The 18,041-nt window shown below is 39.2% G+C and overlaps 1 protein-coding gene across 2 annotated transcripts in view; it reads right to left on the bottom strand.

Annotated features, from left to right (window-relative positions):
- XRCC5 (X-ray repair cross complementing 5) overlaps positions 1-18,041 on the bottom strand; it is a 100,641-nt gene that overhangs the window by 60,419 nt on the left and 22,181 nt on the right. For both annotated transcript variants that reach the window (XM_059052792.2, XM_067026830.1), the window contains exons 10-13: positions 15,598-15,660; positions 11,232-11,369; positions 10,278-10,368; positions 6,458-6,591 (exon numbers count right to left, since the gene is read on the bottom strand). In XM_059052792.2, coding sequence (XP_058908775.1) covers positions 6,458-6,591; positions 10,278-10,368; positions 11,232-11,369; positions 15,598-15,660 — 426 coding nt within the window. The remainder of the gene's footprint in view (positions 1-6,457; positions 6,592-10,277; positions 10,369-11,231; positions 11,370-15,597; positions 15,661-18,041) is intronic.

Genomic DNA, 18,041 nt, shown 5'->3' with positions numbered 1-18,041 from the left:
GAAAAAAGAAAAAAAATGAAAAGAATTCAGGACAGTCCCAGACACCTCTGGGACAACATAAAATGCACCAACATTTGAATTATAGTGGTCCCAGGAGAAGAAGAGAAAAAGAAAGGGTCTGAGAAAATATTTGAAGAGATGATAGTTGAAAACTTCCCTAACATGGGAGGGAAAATAGTCAGTCAAGTTCAGGAAGCACAGAGAGTCCCATATAGGATAAATCCAAGAAGAAACACACCAAGACACATACTAATCAAACTATCAAAAATTAAATACAAAGAAAAAATATTAAAAGCAGCAGGGAAAAGCAACAAATAACATCCAAGGAATCCCCATAAGGTTAGAAGCTGATCTTACAGCAGAAACTCTGCAAGCCACAAAGGAGTGGAAAAACACATTTAAAGTGATGAAAGGGAAAAACCTATGACCAAGATTACTCTACCCAGCAAGGATCTCATTCAGATTTGATGGAAAAATTAAAACCTTTACAGACAAGCAAAAGCTAAGAGAAATCAGCACCACCAAAGCAGCTTTACAACAAATGCTAAAGGAACTTCTCCAGGCAGGAAACACAAGAGAAGAAAAGACCTACAAAAACAAACCCCAAACAACTAAGAAATGGTAACAGAAACATACATATCAATAATTACCTTAAATGTAAATGGATTAAATACTCCAACCAAAAGACATAGACTGGCTGAATGGATACAAAAACAAGACCTGTATAGATGCTGTCTACAAGAGACCCACTTCAGATCAAGGAACACATACAGACTGAAAGTGAAGGGATGGAAAAAGATATTTATTCCATGCAAATGGAAATCAAAAGAAAGCTGGAATAGCAATTCTCGTATCTGACAAAATAGACTTTAAAATAAAGACTGTTACAAGAAACAAAGAAGAACACAACATAATGATCAAGGGATCAATCCAAGAAGAAGATATAACAATTGTAAACATTTATGCACCCAACATAGGAGCACCTTAATACATAAGGCAAATGGTAACAGCCATAAAAGGAGAAATCAACAGTAACACAATAACAGTGGGGGACTTTAATACCCCACTTTCACCAATGGACAGATCATCCAAAATGAAAATAAATAAGGAAACACAAGCTTTAAATGACACATTAAACAAGAGGTACTTAACTGATGTTTATAGGACATTCCATCCAAAAACAACAGAATACCCTTTCTTCTCAAGTGCTCATGGAACATTCTCGAGGACAGATCATATGTTGGGTCACAAATCAAGCCTTGGTAAATTTAAGAAAATTGAAATTGTATCAAATATCTTTTCTGACCACACTGCTATGAGACTAGACATAAATTACAGGAAAAAAAAACTGTAAAAAATATAAACACATGGAGGCTAAACCATACACTACTAAATAACCAAGAGATCACTGAAGAAAGCAAAGAGGAAATTAAGAGATACCTAGAAACAAATGACAATGAAAACACAATGACTCAAAACCTGTGGGATACAGCAAAAGCAGTTCTAAGAGGGAAGTTTATAGCAATACAATCCTACCTCAAGAAATAAAAATCTCAAACAACCTAACGCTACACCTAAAGTAATTAGAAAAAGAAGAACAAAAAACCCCCCAAAGTTAGCAGAAGGAAAGAAATCATAAAGATCAGATCAGAAATAAATGAAAAAGAAATGAAGGACATGATAGCAAAGATCAATAAAACTAAAAGCTGCTTCTTCAAGAAGATCAACAAAATTGATAAGCCATTATCCACACTCACCAAGAAAAAAAGGGTGAAGACTCAAATCAACAGAATTTGAAATGAAGAAGTAACAACTGACACTGCAGAAATAACAAAGGATCATGGGATTACTATAAGCAACTATATGCCAATAAAATGGACAACCTGGAAGAAATGTACAAATTCTTAGAAAAGTACAACCTTCCGAGACTGAGCCAGGAAGAAAAAGAAAATATAACCAGACCAATCACAAGCACTGAAATTGAAACTGTGATTAAAAATCTTCCAACAAACAAAAGCCCAGGACCAGATGGCTTCACAGGTGAATTCTTTCAAACATATAAAGAAGAGCTAACACTTATCCTTCTCAAACTCTTCCAAAATATACCAGAGGGAGGAACACTCCCAAACTCATCCTACGAGGTCACCATCACCCTGATACCAAAACCAGACAAAGATGTCACACAAAAAAGAAAACTACAGGCCAATATCACTGATGAACACAGATGTAAAAATTCTCAACAAAATACTAGCAAACGGACTCCAACAGCACATTAAAAGGATCATACACTGTGATCAAATGGGGTTTATCCCAGGAATGCAAGGATCCTTCAATATATGCAAATCAATCAATGTGATACACCATATTAACAAATTGAAGGAGAAAAATCATATGATCATCTCAATAGATGCAGAAAAAGCTTTTGACAAAATTCAACACCCATTTATGATAAAAACTCTCCAGAAAGTAGGTATAGAGGGAACCTACCTCAACATAATAAAGGCCATATATGACAAACCTGCAGCCAACATCATTCTCACTGGTGAAAAATGGAAAGAATTTCCTCTAAGATCAGGAACAAGACAAGGTTGCTCACTCTCACTACTATTATTCAACATAGTTTTGGAAGTTTTAGTCACAGCAATCAGAGAAGAAAAAGAAATAAAAGGAATCCAAATCTGAAAACAAGAAGTAAAACTGTCACTGTTTGCAGATGACATGATACTACACATAGAGAATCCTAAAGATGCTACCAGAAAACTACTAGAGCTAATCAATGAATTTGTTAAAGTGGAAGGATACAAAATTAATGCACAGAAATCTCTTGCACTCTCATACACTAATAATGAAAAATCAGAGAGAGAAATTAAGGAAACAATCCCATTTACCACTGCAACAAAAAGAATACCTAGGAATAAACCTACCTAAAGAGACAAAAGATCTGTATACAGAAAACTATAAGACACTGACAAAAGAAATTAAAGATGATACAAACATCTTCCCTGCCAGGAGGCAGAACATTAGACCTTCCCACTCTGAGTCATGCTCATGGGATAAAGCCCACACAGGACAAAACCTCAATAAAATGGACTGTACATGCAAAGGCAACTTGTGTTAATAAAAATTGTCTTAGAGTAATTAAGAAAATGCCATTTGTCACTTTCAAGTACTTAGAATAACAAAAACCAGTGTCAACAGAGGGTATGGACTGTTTTAATGAAAAAGCAAAAAACAAAAGTTTAATTAGCACTCTGTATGCAAATTTTGCTAAAGTTTTTAAAGAGAAAAGAAAAGACAATACCAACAGAGAGATATACCATGTTCTTGGATTGGAAGAATCAATACTGTGAAAATGACTATACTCCCCAAAGCAATCTACAGATTCAGTGCAATCCCTATCAAACTACTGATAGCATTTTTCACAGAATTAGAACAAAAAATTCACAATTTGTATGGAAACACAAAAGACCCGAATAGCCAAAGCAATCTTGAGAAAGAAAAATGGAGCTGGAGGAATCAGGCTCCAGGACTTCAGACTATACTACAAAGCCACAGTAATCAAGACAGTATGGTACTGGCACAAAAACAGAAATATAGATCAATGGAACAGGATAAAAAGCCCAAAGATAAACCCACGCACATATGGTCACCTTATCTTTGATAAAGGAGGCAAGAATATACAATGGAGAAAAGACAGACTATTCAATCAGTGGTGCTGGGAAAACTGGACAGCTACATGTAAAAGTATGAAATTAGAACACTCCCTAACACCATACACAAAAATAAACTCAAAATGGATTAAAGACCTAAATGTAAGGCCAAACACTATAATACTCTTAGATGAAAACATAGGCAGAACACTTTATGACATAAATCACAGCAAGATCCTTTTTGACCCACCACCTAGAGAAATGGAAATAAAAACAAAAATAAATGGGACCTAAGGAAACTCAAAAGCTTTTGCACAGCAAAGGAAACCATAAAGAAGATGAGAAGACAACCCTCAGAATGGGAGAAAATATTTGCAAATGAAGGCAATGACAAAGGATTAATCTCCAAAATATACAAGCAGCTCATGCAGCTCAATATCAAAAAAACAAACAACCTGATCCCAAAACAGGCAGAAGACCTAAATAGACATTTCCCCAAAGAAGATAAACAGATTGCCAACAAACACGTGAAAGGAAGCTCAATATCACTAATCATTAGAGAAATGCAAATCTCAATTATAATGAGGTATCATCTCACACCAGTCAGAATGGCCATCATCAAAAAATCTACAAGCAATAAATGCTGGAGACGTTGTGGAAAAAAGGGAACCCTCCTGCACTGTTGGTGGGAATGTAAATTGATAGAGCAAATATGGAGAACAGTGTGGAGGTTCCTTAAAAAACTAAAAATAGAACTACCATATGACCCAGCAATCCCACTACTGGCATATACCCTGAGAAAACCAGATTTCAAAAAGAGTCATGTACCACAATGTTCACTGCAGCACTATTTACAATAGCCAGGACATGGAAGCAACCTAAGTGTCCACTGACAGATGAATGGATAAAGATGTGGCACATATATACAATGGAATATTACTCAGCCATAAAAAGAAACAAAATTGAGTTATTTGTAGTGAGGTGGATGCACCTAGAGTCTGTCACACGGAGTGAAGTAAGTCAGAAGGAGAAAAACACATTACTGTATGCTAACACATATATGGAATCTAAAAATAAAAAATGGTTCTGATGAACCTATGGAGAGGACAGGAATAAAGATGCAGATGTAGAGAACGGACTTGAGGACACGGGGATGGGTAAGGGTAAGCTGGGATGAAGTGAGAGAGCAGCACTGACATATATACACTACCAAATGTAAAATACATAGCTAGTGGGAAGCAGCTGCATCACATGGGCAGATCAGCTCGCTAGGTGCTTTGTGACCACCTAGAGGGGTGAGATAGGGAGGGTGAGAGGGAGACGCAAGAGGGAGGGGATATGGGGATATATGTATACATATAGGTGATTCACTTTGCTACACAGCAGAAACTAACACAACATTGTAAAGCAATTATACTCCAATAAAGATGTTAAAAAAAATAAAAGAAAAACTCTCCCCTACAAAAGAAAACAAAATTGGTAGGTTGTAAAAATCAAAGTTGCCAGTTCTTAAAGCTTTAAAAGATAATAATGAAAAAAAAGATAACAATGCCTGCACTTATGGCTTGCATCTGTTCATTAATCCAACAAATATTTGTTGAAGACAATAGTACCTACACTTGGTATCTGCCAAGTATTAAAAGTTTCTATTTTTCACCATAGTGACCTGTTTTTGCAAGCTTTCCACATCAACTAGTCTGCTCCTCCCTTCTCTACAAATGGCAAAGGCCTTCAGGTCTTGAAGTCCACTTGTCAAAAACAGCAAAGAAATGTATACAAGTAATTTATACTTGAATACACTTAGAATATGAAAGTATTCACTGAGTCAGGTCTTGACCTGTTAATCTTCACAGTTCTGATTTTAGAAAAAAAGATTTTTTAAAAATTACAAACATCAAAAAACCAGGCAGTTTCTTATGAGTAGAAGATCCCTCAAAATCACAACAGGCTCTAACATGGACTTGAGTTAGTTAAGGATGCTTTGAGAAATGAGTCAAAAGGGGCAATCAAGGAACTCCCCAACATAAAGCCTCCTTTCCCACCTCCCTACCACCCCTCACCTGCGACAGCAGTAGGCCCTCCATTCCCCAAGGGGAAAAGTTTGCCTGGCAAAGCTGCTTGTGATTTTTTTCACCTTTGTGGGGTTCAGAGAAGCTTATGTCCTGCTTTCACCAGGTTATTCCATGATTGGGATAGTCCTTCCACTTCATCCTTGGTCCATCCCTCCCCTTCCTGCACACAGATCAGTTCTCTTGTCAAGTTACCCAGCTTCCCTTAATCCAATGTCCATCTTCTAATTCCTTTGGACCAAGACTCAGAAATTTATATTTTTCTTTATTTTAGCTACTCTTTAATAAGTTCATACTATAACCTCTCTGACCTCTAACACTTCTTCTCTAATAGTGTTTACATATTAGTTTATAAAAACCCCCCTCCTACTTGGATATTTAAAAAAAAAAACAAGGAAAAGCCTCATTCACATAAAACAGAGGAAGAAACCCAGTAAAAAGCATAAAAGAAGAATCTGCTTTTTATTTGGCCCTCCTGTTTAAAAAAAAAAAAAAAAAAAAACTAGCCTTCTCCCAGAAAAAAATTTTAAAACATCCTAACTTTACTTCTTTCTTTCTAAAAGCTCAGAGTATTTTTTTAAATCTTTTTTCAGTAGGTAGAGAAAGGTGTTATTCTTCCATTAAATAGACAGAGCAATTGAGCCTCAGTTTGACTGGGACCAGCCAATTACCCTAACTTTTCACTTAGCTCTCTTTCATCTAAAGAAAAGTATGACTGGTTCACCTTTCCTCTCTCACCTGAAATAATCTCTGAAATTGAGGATTTGGGATTTTGCTGGTTGGAAATAAGTCTTCAATGGTGCCCTCCTCTTCATTTTTCTTTACCAAGCTCATGGAGTCAATCAAAGCATCAACAGCACTCAACTGCGCCTCTAAGACAAGAATAAACAGAGCAGCAAAAGGAAATAATTATTACCTCCATTAGTCTCCAAAACAAATGCTTTCCATTCACAGATATTCACAGCAATACTGGAAGGATATCAGTCCTGGCCCTGCCAAAAATACTCTCTAGTTATGCAAGTCATTTAACTTGAGCCTCGGTTTTCTTATTTGCAAAGAGAGCTATTTAGAGTAGCTGGTCTTTTAGGTACTTCCCAGATCTAATAAACTTTTGATAGTGGAATATTCTATCAAAAGCAAAAGAGTTTGTTCAAGAAAAATGCACCAGAGCCATACAAAACCCACCTTCCATATGCTAATTCAAAATACTCAGTATTTATTGAGTTGACATTAAAAAAACTGGTAACTGGCAAAGGAGAATAACATTAAAAAAGAAAAGGAAAATGCCTTTGGAAATGAAGCATTAGCTTTATAGGATTTAACATTACCTGTATCAGAGTATACCAACTTAACAGGAAGATGCCATTGGACCAGAGTGAGTGGATTCCTTTACAATCTCCCCAAGTCAGAATGAATTCTGTCCTCTCACAAACCTCATGGCGCTAATCACACAGACCTGCGTGCATGTCTTTTTTTTCAATCTTTTTTTTAATTGAAGCATAATTGATCTACAACACTACGTTAGTTCCACGTGTACAATGTAGTGATTCAATATTTCTATACATTACAAAATGACCAACACGATAAGTCTAGTTACCACCTTTCACCATACAAAGTTATTACAACATTATCAACTATATTTCCCATGCTGTACACTTTATCCCTATGACTTATTTATAACTAGAAGTTGGTACCTCTTAATCCCCCTCACCTATTTCACTCATCCCCTTACTCCACTCCGCTCTAGCAACCCCAGTTTGTTCTCTGTATCTAAGAGTCTGTTTCTGTTTTATTTGTTCATTTGTTTTGTTTTTTAGATTCCACATTTAAGTGAAATCATATGGTATTTGTCTTTCCCTGTCTGACTTATTTCACCTAGAATAATACCTTCTAGGTCCATCCATGTTGTCGCAAATGACAAGATTTCATTCTTTTTTATGGCTAAGTAATACTCCATTCTGTATATGTGTGTGTGTGTGTGTGTGTGTGTGTGTGTATCACATCTTCTTTGTCCATTCATTTATTGATGGACACTTAGGTTGCTCCCATAACTTGGCTACTGTAAATAATGTGGCAATGAACATAGGCATGCATATATCATTCTGAGTTCGTGTTTTTGTTTTCTTTGGGAAAATACCCAGAAGTAGAACTGCTGGATCATATGGTAGTTCTATTTTTTAATTTTTTGGGAAACTTCAACACTGTTTTCCATAGTGGCTGTACCAATTTACATTCCAACAACAGTGCTCAAGGGTTCCCTTTTCTCCACATCCTTGCAAACACATGTTATTTGTTGTCTTTTTGATGATAGCTATTCTGACAGGTGTGGTTTTAATTTGCATTTCCCTAATGATTAGTGATGCTGAGCATCTTTTCATGTGTCTATTGGCCACACGTACGTATGTCTTCCTTGGAAAAAGTCCTGCATACCCCACTCCATTCAAATTCTAAGTATCCTCGAGAGCAGAAACATGATGTCCTCTTCTTTATGTCTCTCTAATACCAGATAGGAAGCAAGTTCTCCCCAATAAAAACCTACCAAGTCAGTGAAAACGACACAGCCCAAAGCAATATGGATGAAAGGCAACTCTCCCCAAAATGCCTCTACCTAAACTGCCACGTGTAACTTTCATTCTGCTGATTCATACAGCAGCTCAGCTATTAAAACTGAAGTGCGGGCTTCCCTGGTGGCGCAGTGGTTGAGAATCTGCCTGCCGATGCAGGGGACACGGGTTCGTGCCCCGGTCCGGGAAGATCCCACGTGCCGCGGAGCAGCTGGGCCCATGAGCCATGGCCGCTGAGCCTGCGGCGTCCGGAGCCTGTGCTCCACAACGGGAGAGGCCACAACGGTGAGAGGTCCGCGTACCGCAAAACAAAAACAAAAACAAACAAACAAACAAATAAAACTGAAGTGCTATTTTGGGATCATTCACAGTCACTAGGCAAAAGGCAGAAAAGAGTAAGCAGTTCCTAAAAGTTCATTATGCTTCTATTCTTCATCTTTTCAAACATCCCTTTTGGACAGCTACTACAAAATGAACGAGCATACAGATATTTATCATGAGACATTTCTATCCCATTTTTAGAGTCTCCAAGGGAGGTTTCAGGCACCATCTCAAGCTGACTACTGCAGGGTCCACCTGGTAATAGGAGGGAGGTGGTACCTGTGTGGGTGAATATTTGGTGATTTCCATCTGCTACGACAGGCTACTATCAGGCCAGACTGTGCTGGCATTACACACCCCTACATAAATGCTGACTTGGGAAATATGCCAAACAATTTTAATGATCCGTTTTTCCAATGGAGCAAATGCAAACAAAAACGTCACAGAACTCACACAATATAAAGCAACAGATCGAAAAATATTTAATGTTTTCGATCCTAAGTGATTTATATCTATAAGGTAATCTCTCAACTAAGTTTTCTTTTTTAAATGTTCTTCTCATTTAAAGTTTGGAATTACCAAGAGGAAGAGACAGAATACTGTAACACGCTGGCACCCTTTACACATTCAAGTCTATGCCTGGCTCCACGTGATGCAGAGACTCATTTCTAGAAGGTAAAGACACAAGCCATAGGGGCCCATTTGATTCTTAGCTTTTGCCCTGCACACTGCTCCCAATGTACAGAGGGCACCCAGTTCTGAGACTCACCTCATAATTCCCTAATCCCACACTGATGCAGATTTAAACTTGTCAACTAAAACATCTACTCGTCATTCTGTGTTCTTTTTGGTATGTTCTCTACATTCAGCCCACTGCTATATCTTACGATAACTGTTTTAAATGGTGAGATTTCTGGAAGACAGGATCTGTGTGTGTGAGAATCACTCTGGGTAGCACCCTGACATTTGCAGCCAGATGCCTAACAAAGACCTCTTCTCATTAAGCTCCCAGTAACTCCTGGAACAGGACTTGGACTGATAATGTAAACTATGAAGAAAGGGCAAAGAGAAAAGGGCATCTACAGCACTGTCACTTTTTGGTTAAAGTTACATCATATTTTACACAGGACACTAGTCACAGGTTTGATAGCACATGTTAGTTCACTTCAGTAGAGGGCAAACCTTCTGCTCACAATTAAAGAACGCACATCCATTTCCAGCAAGCTGCTCCCCAGATACAAGCTCTAAGTCAGAAGGGGGAAACCAGACAACGTTTGGAGCAAGCCTATCCCTGCTACTGGAAAAAAATCACCTTCATCATTACCGTATATGAGTGTGAGTGGAATCCAACTACAGTTGACCCTTGAACAACGTGGGTTTGAACTGCTCAGATCCACTTATATGTGGATTATAAGTATATATGTACATTACTACACAATCTGAGATTGGTTGAATCTGCAGATACAGAACCATGGATACCGAGGGCCAACTGTAAAGCTACATGTGGACTTTCGACTGGGGGGAGTGGTGCCCCTAACCTCTTCATTGTTCAAGGGTCAACTGTAACTCCACGCTGTGAAATCCTAGCCCCAAACCATGACTAAAGACAGGTGATTTCCCCAAAACAGTCTGTGTTTAGAGCCAATCAGTGAGCAAAATGGAAATAAACTCACCTGTGGGAGTGCATTTCCTATTATTTTTCAAGGACGAAAACATGTACTGCCGCAAGTCTTCCATGAAAGGCAGCTGTACGTACATTAAACACTAATGAGAAAGAGTGGAGGTAAAAACAGAAACAACCGAATTAATGGAAAAAATTTAAAGCTGATCTCAAACACTGTGAAAGTGGCACAACAAAAGGATTTCAAAAATCAGACGGCTTAAGTCTGGGACGTGGAGAATAAAGTGTTCCGATTTCTGTGATTAGCTGTACACAACTGCAAACAGTACAAAGAATATTAAACATAAAAGAAATGCTTAAGAGAAAGACTGTCAAAGAATACCTACAAAATGCATGACCAACACAACAAATGAGAGAGTCAAGGTGACTGGCAAGCTGACATGGAAGTCAAGATATCTGCCTTCTCGTTCCATTTCTGCTACAGTGAGTTCTCTGAGAGACAGGAAATGGCGAGGGATCTAGACCTGTATTTTAAACAGGAGAGCCCTAGAAAAATGGAACTTCACCAGGATCACAAGAAAATCACACCCTCAACCTTTATCCACACTAAAGGCTGTTGTAGAAAGGGAGGTAATCTGTACTCCCTTTAGGTTCTGAGAAGTCAAGGATGAGAATGGAGAGAAGGTCCCTGGACTGGGCAAACAGAAGCTCACGGTTAATGTATACTGATTTGATTTAATAAGAAGCTCTTTGCATCCTCTTATAATTTATGTTCTTTCACTGCATATGAAAGTGTGGTTCACAAACCAGCAGCAACAGCATTACGTGGGAGTTGGTGAGAAATGCAGAATCTCAGGACCCCATCCCAGACCTAAAGAATCATAAACTGCATTTTAACAAGATCCCCCAAGTAATTCTCATGCACGTCAACAGTTGAGAAGCACTGTTTAGAATAAAGGAACTGAAGGGAAAAAAATCAATATAAATAAAAGACTTGCAGGTTTACCTCATAGGCGTCCCTGATATAAGGAAAAGCCACGCCAACTTGAGGATTAGTTCTTCTGCCATAAGCATATCGAACTATGGCCACCATGTCTAATTCATCCAAAGCATGAATCAGGGAAGAAAGGGCAACTGCTGCCGCCTAGTAAGAAAGATGCATGCGTTAACACATACCAAACACGTGAGGATTTTCACAGCACAACACTTACAAGATTGTTATTCACTTTCTTCCTGTTTTAGATTTTTTTTTTCCCCCCGTACGTGGGCCTCTCACTGTTGTGGGCTCTACCGTTGCGGAGCCCAGGCTCCGCACGCGCAGGCTCAGCGGCCATGGCTCACGGGCCCAGCCGCTCTGCGGCATGTGGGATCCTCCCGGACCGGGGCACGAACCTGTATCCCCTGCATCGGCAGGCGGACTCTCAACCACTGCGCCACCAGGGAAGCCCCCTGTTTTAGATTTTAAGTGCCCCTCTAACCACTTTAAGGTTACACTGTACACATCTGCATTTAATCACATTTACTGTACCTCTTCTGGAACTTTTCTTCTTCATTATTTTCTCTTATTCCTTCAATTTTCCTTCTCCTCTGCATTCAAACCCTCACTCTAAACAAAATCTCTCCTTGCCCCTCTCTCCACAACTTAGTATCTATAACTTTCTTTCCCTTCATCTTTACATTTCATGAAATAATAATCTTGCTGTTTCACTGCTTAGAACACAATTATTCTTCAATCTAATCAAGCTACGACCCACTTCCTTACTGAAATTATCCTCTGAAGTCCCCCAAGATCTCCAAATTGCCTAACTCTTAGTCCGCATTCTATTTGCTTGACCTATCAGTAGCATCTGACCATCCCTCTTTTTCTACACTTTCTCCTTCTTTGGCTTCAGAAACAACACTCGGCCCCAATTATTCTACTTTTGTACACCACTCCTCCCCCGGCTCTTCTCTTTTTCCAACTAATCTTGAAATTCTGCTCTTGGCCTTTCTCTCCTCCTCTCACTCTAAAACTCTACTTTGGCGACTATTTTATCCAGTCCCATGAGTTGATGAATCAAAAGTCTGTATATTCAGCTTTAAAACTCTCCCAAGGGACTTCCCTGGTGGCACAGTGGTTAAGAATCCACCTGCCAGTGCAGGAGACACGGGTTTGAGCCCTGATCCAGGAAGATCCCACATGCCACGGAGCAGCTAAGCCAGTGCGCCACAACTACTGAGCCTGCGCTCTAGAGCCTCTGAGTCACAACTACTGAAGCCTGTATGCCTAGAGCCCATGCTCTGCAACAAGAGAAACCACCGCAATTAGAAGCCCGCACACCACAACAAAGAGCAGCCCCCACTCGCTGCAACTAGAGAAAGCCCGTGTGCAGCAACAAAGACCAATGCAGCCAAAAATAAACAAATAAATAAATTTTGAAAAAGAAAGATTAAAAAAAAAAAAAAAACTCTCCCGAGATCCAGGCTTATATCGTCTACTAGTTGGTAGGTAACTCGTACAGTTTCACTTTAGGTATCTTAAACTATCCATGACCAAAACTAAGCTTACTGTCTTTCCCCTCTTCTCCTCCTGTGCTCCCCGCTTCCACTACCACCACCTTCCAGTTGACCAAATGAGAAGCCCTACAGTTGATAATGCCTCCCTACAGTCCCTCACCTTCAAGTGCTCACCACACTCCACCAAGTCTACCTCTAGGCCGTCTTTCAAATTCTGTCTGTTCTGTTCCATCACTGCCTCCCCTGTTCCTAGAGCTGATCACGTCACTCTCTTCCATAAAAACCTCCAAGGGTTCCTCTATCCCTGCCTCGGTAGAGCTGATCATTATTCACGGGCAAGTCTTGTACTCTCCCACCTTGGTAGCTTTTTGCTTGCACAGTTTCCTCCTCACTAGAATGCTCTCTCCAAATCTCTGGCTCTCAAGCTTCTAACCCATTTTCAAGGCCCAGTAAATTGACAAGCTCTCCATTTCAGATTTGCTTTACTCAGCTCTCTCCCTCTCCATAACTCCCCCCAAACTTAGTACTTTTCTCAGTGTTACAGCTAACCCTTATCAAAGTTAGCTATGTGTATTCCCATCTCCCCCACTAAAAAAACCTATGACATCAATACCTAGTCATCAGAATCCTCTACAGATTTCATGACAGATTGATTACCTTTTCAGTTCAATTCAAGGAATATTTACTTAGTGCCTACTCTTGGCTAAGCACTATCTTAGGCAATGTAAGAAAACAAAGTTTGAGTCCCTGACCTCACTGAGCTTCTTTACTAGCAGAAACAAGATGTGTACCAAGTACAGAATGTGTATATTCTAACAAGTCCCATAAGAGAGGCCAGATAAGCACAATGGGAGTCTGAAGAAGAGATTACTTCCAATTTGTTTGCAAGTTTTTATTTGGGTGTCTTTGATAGGACCAACTGGGATACTTAACTTAAAGAAGGAAGGATGGGGTCCGGAATGGCAGCTAGAACACCATATTACACCTGTGGGAAACTCAACTAAAGCTCCATTTCCTTCCCTTTCTCTTCTCCCATTCTCCTCCACATAGCGAAAACCAGCACATAAAAATGTAGATTCTCCATACAAAAAAAATTATATGCTAATGACCAGAGAAAACATTTTTAAAAAGGAATATATTCATAGAATCATAGAATATTTGAGCTGAAAAATAAAAGTATTCATCTAGTTTAACAACCCACATCACGAAGGAATTCCCTTCCTAACATCTGATTGGTAGAGACTCTCCTTAGAAACTTACAGGAATGGGGATCTGACCATCTCACAAGGAACCAATCCATTTGGAGACAGTAATCCTTGTTTATAAAATAATTCTTCATCTTGAACAAAATGACCACTTGTTGGCTCCAATTTACCCTCTGGTAGGAAGCATAGTTTAGTTTCTATTCCACATGATAATCCTCTAAGTATCTGAAGAAGGCTATTGTCTCTCATCCCTCCTACTCCCCTGCCTACCTATGCAACAAGTCTTCTCCATGCAATCTTTTACTCAGTCCTCATACGACATAGCTTCTTTACTCCCCTGCTTATCTCATAGCCCCAATTAGTTACTGTTATTCTTTGACTATGACATCAAGAACTGACACCAAAGAGTAGCCCTTTGCCATCAGTAGATGAATTTTTTTTTTCTTTAGTGACTCAGTGACCCTGTGATCTATAGGGTCTGTATGAGGCTGGATTTGAATTATGCAAGTCACAATGCTGCCCTAACCTGAGCTAGCAAGTCTAGAGAATCGTATGTGTCAACACAGCTTTGTGATATGATTTTCCTTACTGCATACCCAGCAATCATGTGAAGTGATCAGAATTTTCTTTGGGTAAAGGGACAGTAAGTTGGAGTTAAAACCTCAGCAGAAGTTAAAAATGCAGTTAAGTTGTGTTGACAATAGATACTAGAACTGTCTGATTCCCATTAGGATTTGATTCAGGAGAAATCCAAGAACTAGGACTCTCAAATTTGAGGATTCACGTACACCTACTGTGCTTTAATGAATCCATTTAACACTGAGTGGAAGCCAAGCATTTTCTTCTCCTAATTTTACTGTTCTAATAGAATAATGGCATATCCATTCACTAAATCAGCAGCCAGCTACCCTTCAGAAGTGAGGAGAAAAAGAGGACTAGATCATTTATACCACCACCCTTCCCCCCACCCCAGACAAGCCATCTACATCCAGTTTACCAGTTCCAAATGCAAGTTAACTTCTGGAATATGGAGACCTAAGTAGTCTTAAACAGACACTGGACGGTAATCTTCCAGTTAACATCAAAATCTCCAAGGAAATAACAAGTTCTTACTTGAAGACTACATAGAAAATATTTACAGAGAGGGCAGGTGTGAGTGTAGGATGCAAGAGTCACGGGTTGTTAGCCAGGCGGAAACCAGCCTGAAAACAGAATCTCTTGGGGATATAGGAAAATAATGAAAAGAAAGAGGTGAGGGGGATAAGACAAATTTCTCAATGATGGAAGTAGTCCCGTGAGTCAGTGAAGCTCATCTTCAGGATGCTTAAGCCAGCACTAAATGTTCTGTTTATGAAAATGAAAATGTTAACCTGACCCCAACCTTCCTGAACTTGTGACCATGAGATCCCCATACTTAAACGTATTTGTTCAAATGTTTTTGTTTTTAATACTCACCTGATCTCCAATTGCAGAACTATGTCCTCAGGCCTTGTGCTCATGCTATGACAAATTCATTTATCATTTCTCCATTTTCAGAGTTAAAGGTCAGTGAATTTTCCCACTGCTGTTGCAAGAATTAATGCCATTTTAAACTATAAAAGCCCCAAACAACTCACTTAAAATGACAGTTCAATTCTATGGCACTACCACAAAGACCTATTGTCAACTCACCTCATCATCTTTTGCTGCAAAGACCTTTAGAACTTGATTTCCCATAAAATATTTCATGTGGACCTACAAGAGGAAGTGAGGAAAAGAACTGGTTTCGATCCAAAATAAGTAACACAAAAAACCATAAAGCCACACATTACTAGGAAATTACATTCAAAATGCTCTTACTGAAAAACATTCACAGGTACTAGAAACAACTTACTATTTGAGGTTCAAATCACTTAAACACAACAAATATATGAGTGCCTCGTTTATGTTAAACATTGTTCTGGGCACTATAAGCACAATAATGAATAGGAAGTAGCCTTGTCTTGAGGAGCGTAAATAAATATGAAATTAACTGCAGTGGAGTATTACCAGACAGTGCTACCAGTCCACAAGAGTACAGTATTACAGTTCAGTGCTACAAGAGCACATAAGAAAGGCAGCTATCTGAGTCATGAGGTGTCAGGGAAGGCTTCTGCAAATGGTGACACCTAAGTCAAGACTTGAGGGATGGGTAGGAACTAAGATGAAAGTCTGGGCATAAGTATCCTCAGCAGAGATAATAGTATGATTAAGTCTGGAGTGACATAAACACATAGTACATTTGGGGAACTGCTTTTGGAGTAGCGCAGTGCCACAGTGCAAGCGGGAAACCTGAAAAGTTAGATGAGTGAGATTAGCAAAGATCAGATCATGAAGTTGCTTATAAGCAAAGTTAAGTGGTTTGGATTTCATCCTAAGAGCAATGACAAGGCATTGATGAACTGCAAAGAGACTAGAGTACCACGTGTCCTTTAAATTACTTACCTAGCACAGTATCAGAGGAGTCAAAGACTAGAAGATGAATACTAAGAGTTCCTAATATTATAACCATCTGCGTCTATCAACCAAGATCAACTTCTCTTTGATCTATGTCATCTTGAGACTGGAGCATGTTTATAAGAATGTGCCGTAAGAGGGACAATGCTTCTCAAATATTTTTTCTGCCCTCCCACCTCTAAGCTGAGAAATTGTGAGCACTTTCACAGTAACAGCAGCTTAGGAAAACTGAGTCCCAAAGGGGTGGGGGTGAGGCCCATATAAGCCAAATACCTCCATCTTCACTTCCATTCCCCATGTGAAAACCATTATTTGAAAAAATATGGGAATAATCTTATATTTTCAGTTTGCTACATCCATATAGATTTTTTTTTTCTTTCTTTTTTTGCAGTACGCAGGCCTCTCACTGTCGTGGCCTCTCCCGTTGCAGAGCGCAGGCTCTGGACACGCAGGCTCAGCAGCCATGGCTCACGGGCCCAGCCGCTCCGCGGCATGTGGGATCTTCCCGGACAGGAGCACGAACCCATATCCCCTGCATTGGAAGGCGGACTCTCAAACACTGCGCCACCAGGGAAGCCCCATCCATATAGATTTATTTGCCCTCCTATTAGAATCTGTAACAGTTCTTGACTGATTCAAGAACAGTTTATGATACCTTTTCCTAAGGCACCTAAATGACTTCTCAAAGGACAGCCAGACATTTGGGGAAATTCTGGCTAAATTCTTATCCATCCTATAATTAGATACCCAGAACACTGACAACATGGAAGAAGGCAAATTGAAAGGACTCCTGAAAGTTTAAAAGAGAAGAGTAATTCACAATTCAAAAAAAAAATTCCAAACCAAAAAAACCCTATTTTATATTATGAAAAGTTTCACACTAATTCAATCCAGAAATATGAGTGTCCCTCAGATTAAGGGAACCTGGAAAACTATGTGATCTTATTAATTTAAAGCTAATTACTAGTTTATTAAAAGGTACATACCTATACTTTACCTTAGTTGATATGGAAAAACCTTGTTCTTAAGATGACGTGTGTGCATTTGTTAACATAATACACAAAAGCAGGTATATAAAACCTAGACTATTCAAAAATGAGCTTGTCTATCTGGTGGGCAGATTATAGCTGATTAATGGCATAGCTTTGGAGTCAGAGAGACCTGGTTCAAAACCCATCTCTACCACCTTCTAGCTGGGGACCTTGGGCCAATTACCTAACAGTGCTGAACCTCAATTTCCTAATGTATAAAATACATATCATGGCACCTACCTGAGAGGACTGTAGTAAGAATTAAATGGGAATTTATATAAAGTGGTTAGTATATTGATTATAATATTACAATCACTCAATAAATGATAGCTATTATGACTATCTTTATTGTACCTGTCTGATATTGCACTTAAGATAAAAATAATTTAGAGCTTAAAAACAACAGAAAGTTGGTTTAGAAAACACTTCATGACTTAAAAGTTAATTTTAAGTCAATACAAATCTTTTTAAATGGAAAACGTGGGTTTCCCTGGTGGCGCAGTGGTTGAGAGTCCGCCTGCCAATGCAGGGGACGCGGGTTCGTGCCCCGGTCCGGGAAGATCCCACATGCCGCGGAGCAGCTGGGCCCGTGAGCCATGGCTGCTGGGC

The sequence above is a fragment of the Kogia breviceps genome, chromosome 2 (genome assembly GCF_026419965.1).
Source record: "Kogia breviceps isolate mKogBre1 chromosome 2, mKogBre1 haplotype 1, whole genome shotgun sequence".
In the NCBI taxonomy this organism is placed as follows: domain Eukaryota; kingdom Metazoa; phylum Chordata; class Mammalia; order Artiodactyla; family Physeteridae; genus Kogia; species Kogia breviceps.
The sequence above is the reverse complement of the archived record's forward strand: the minus strand, read 5'-3'. Positions and strand labels throughout refer to the sequence as shown.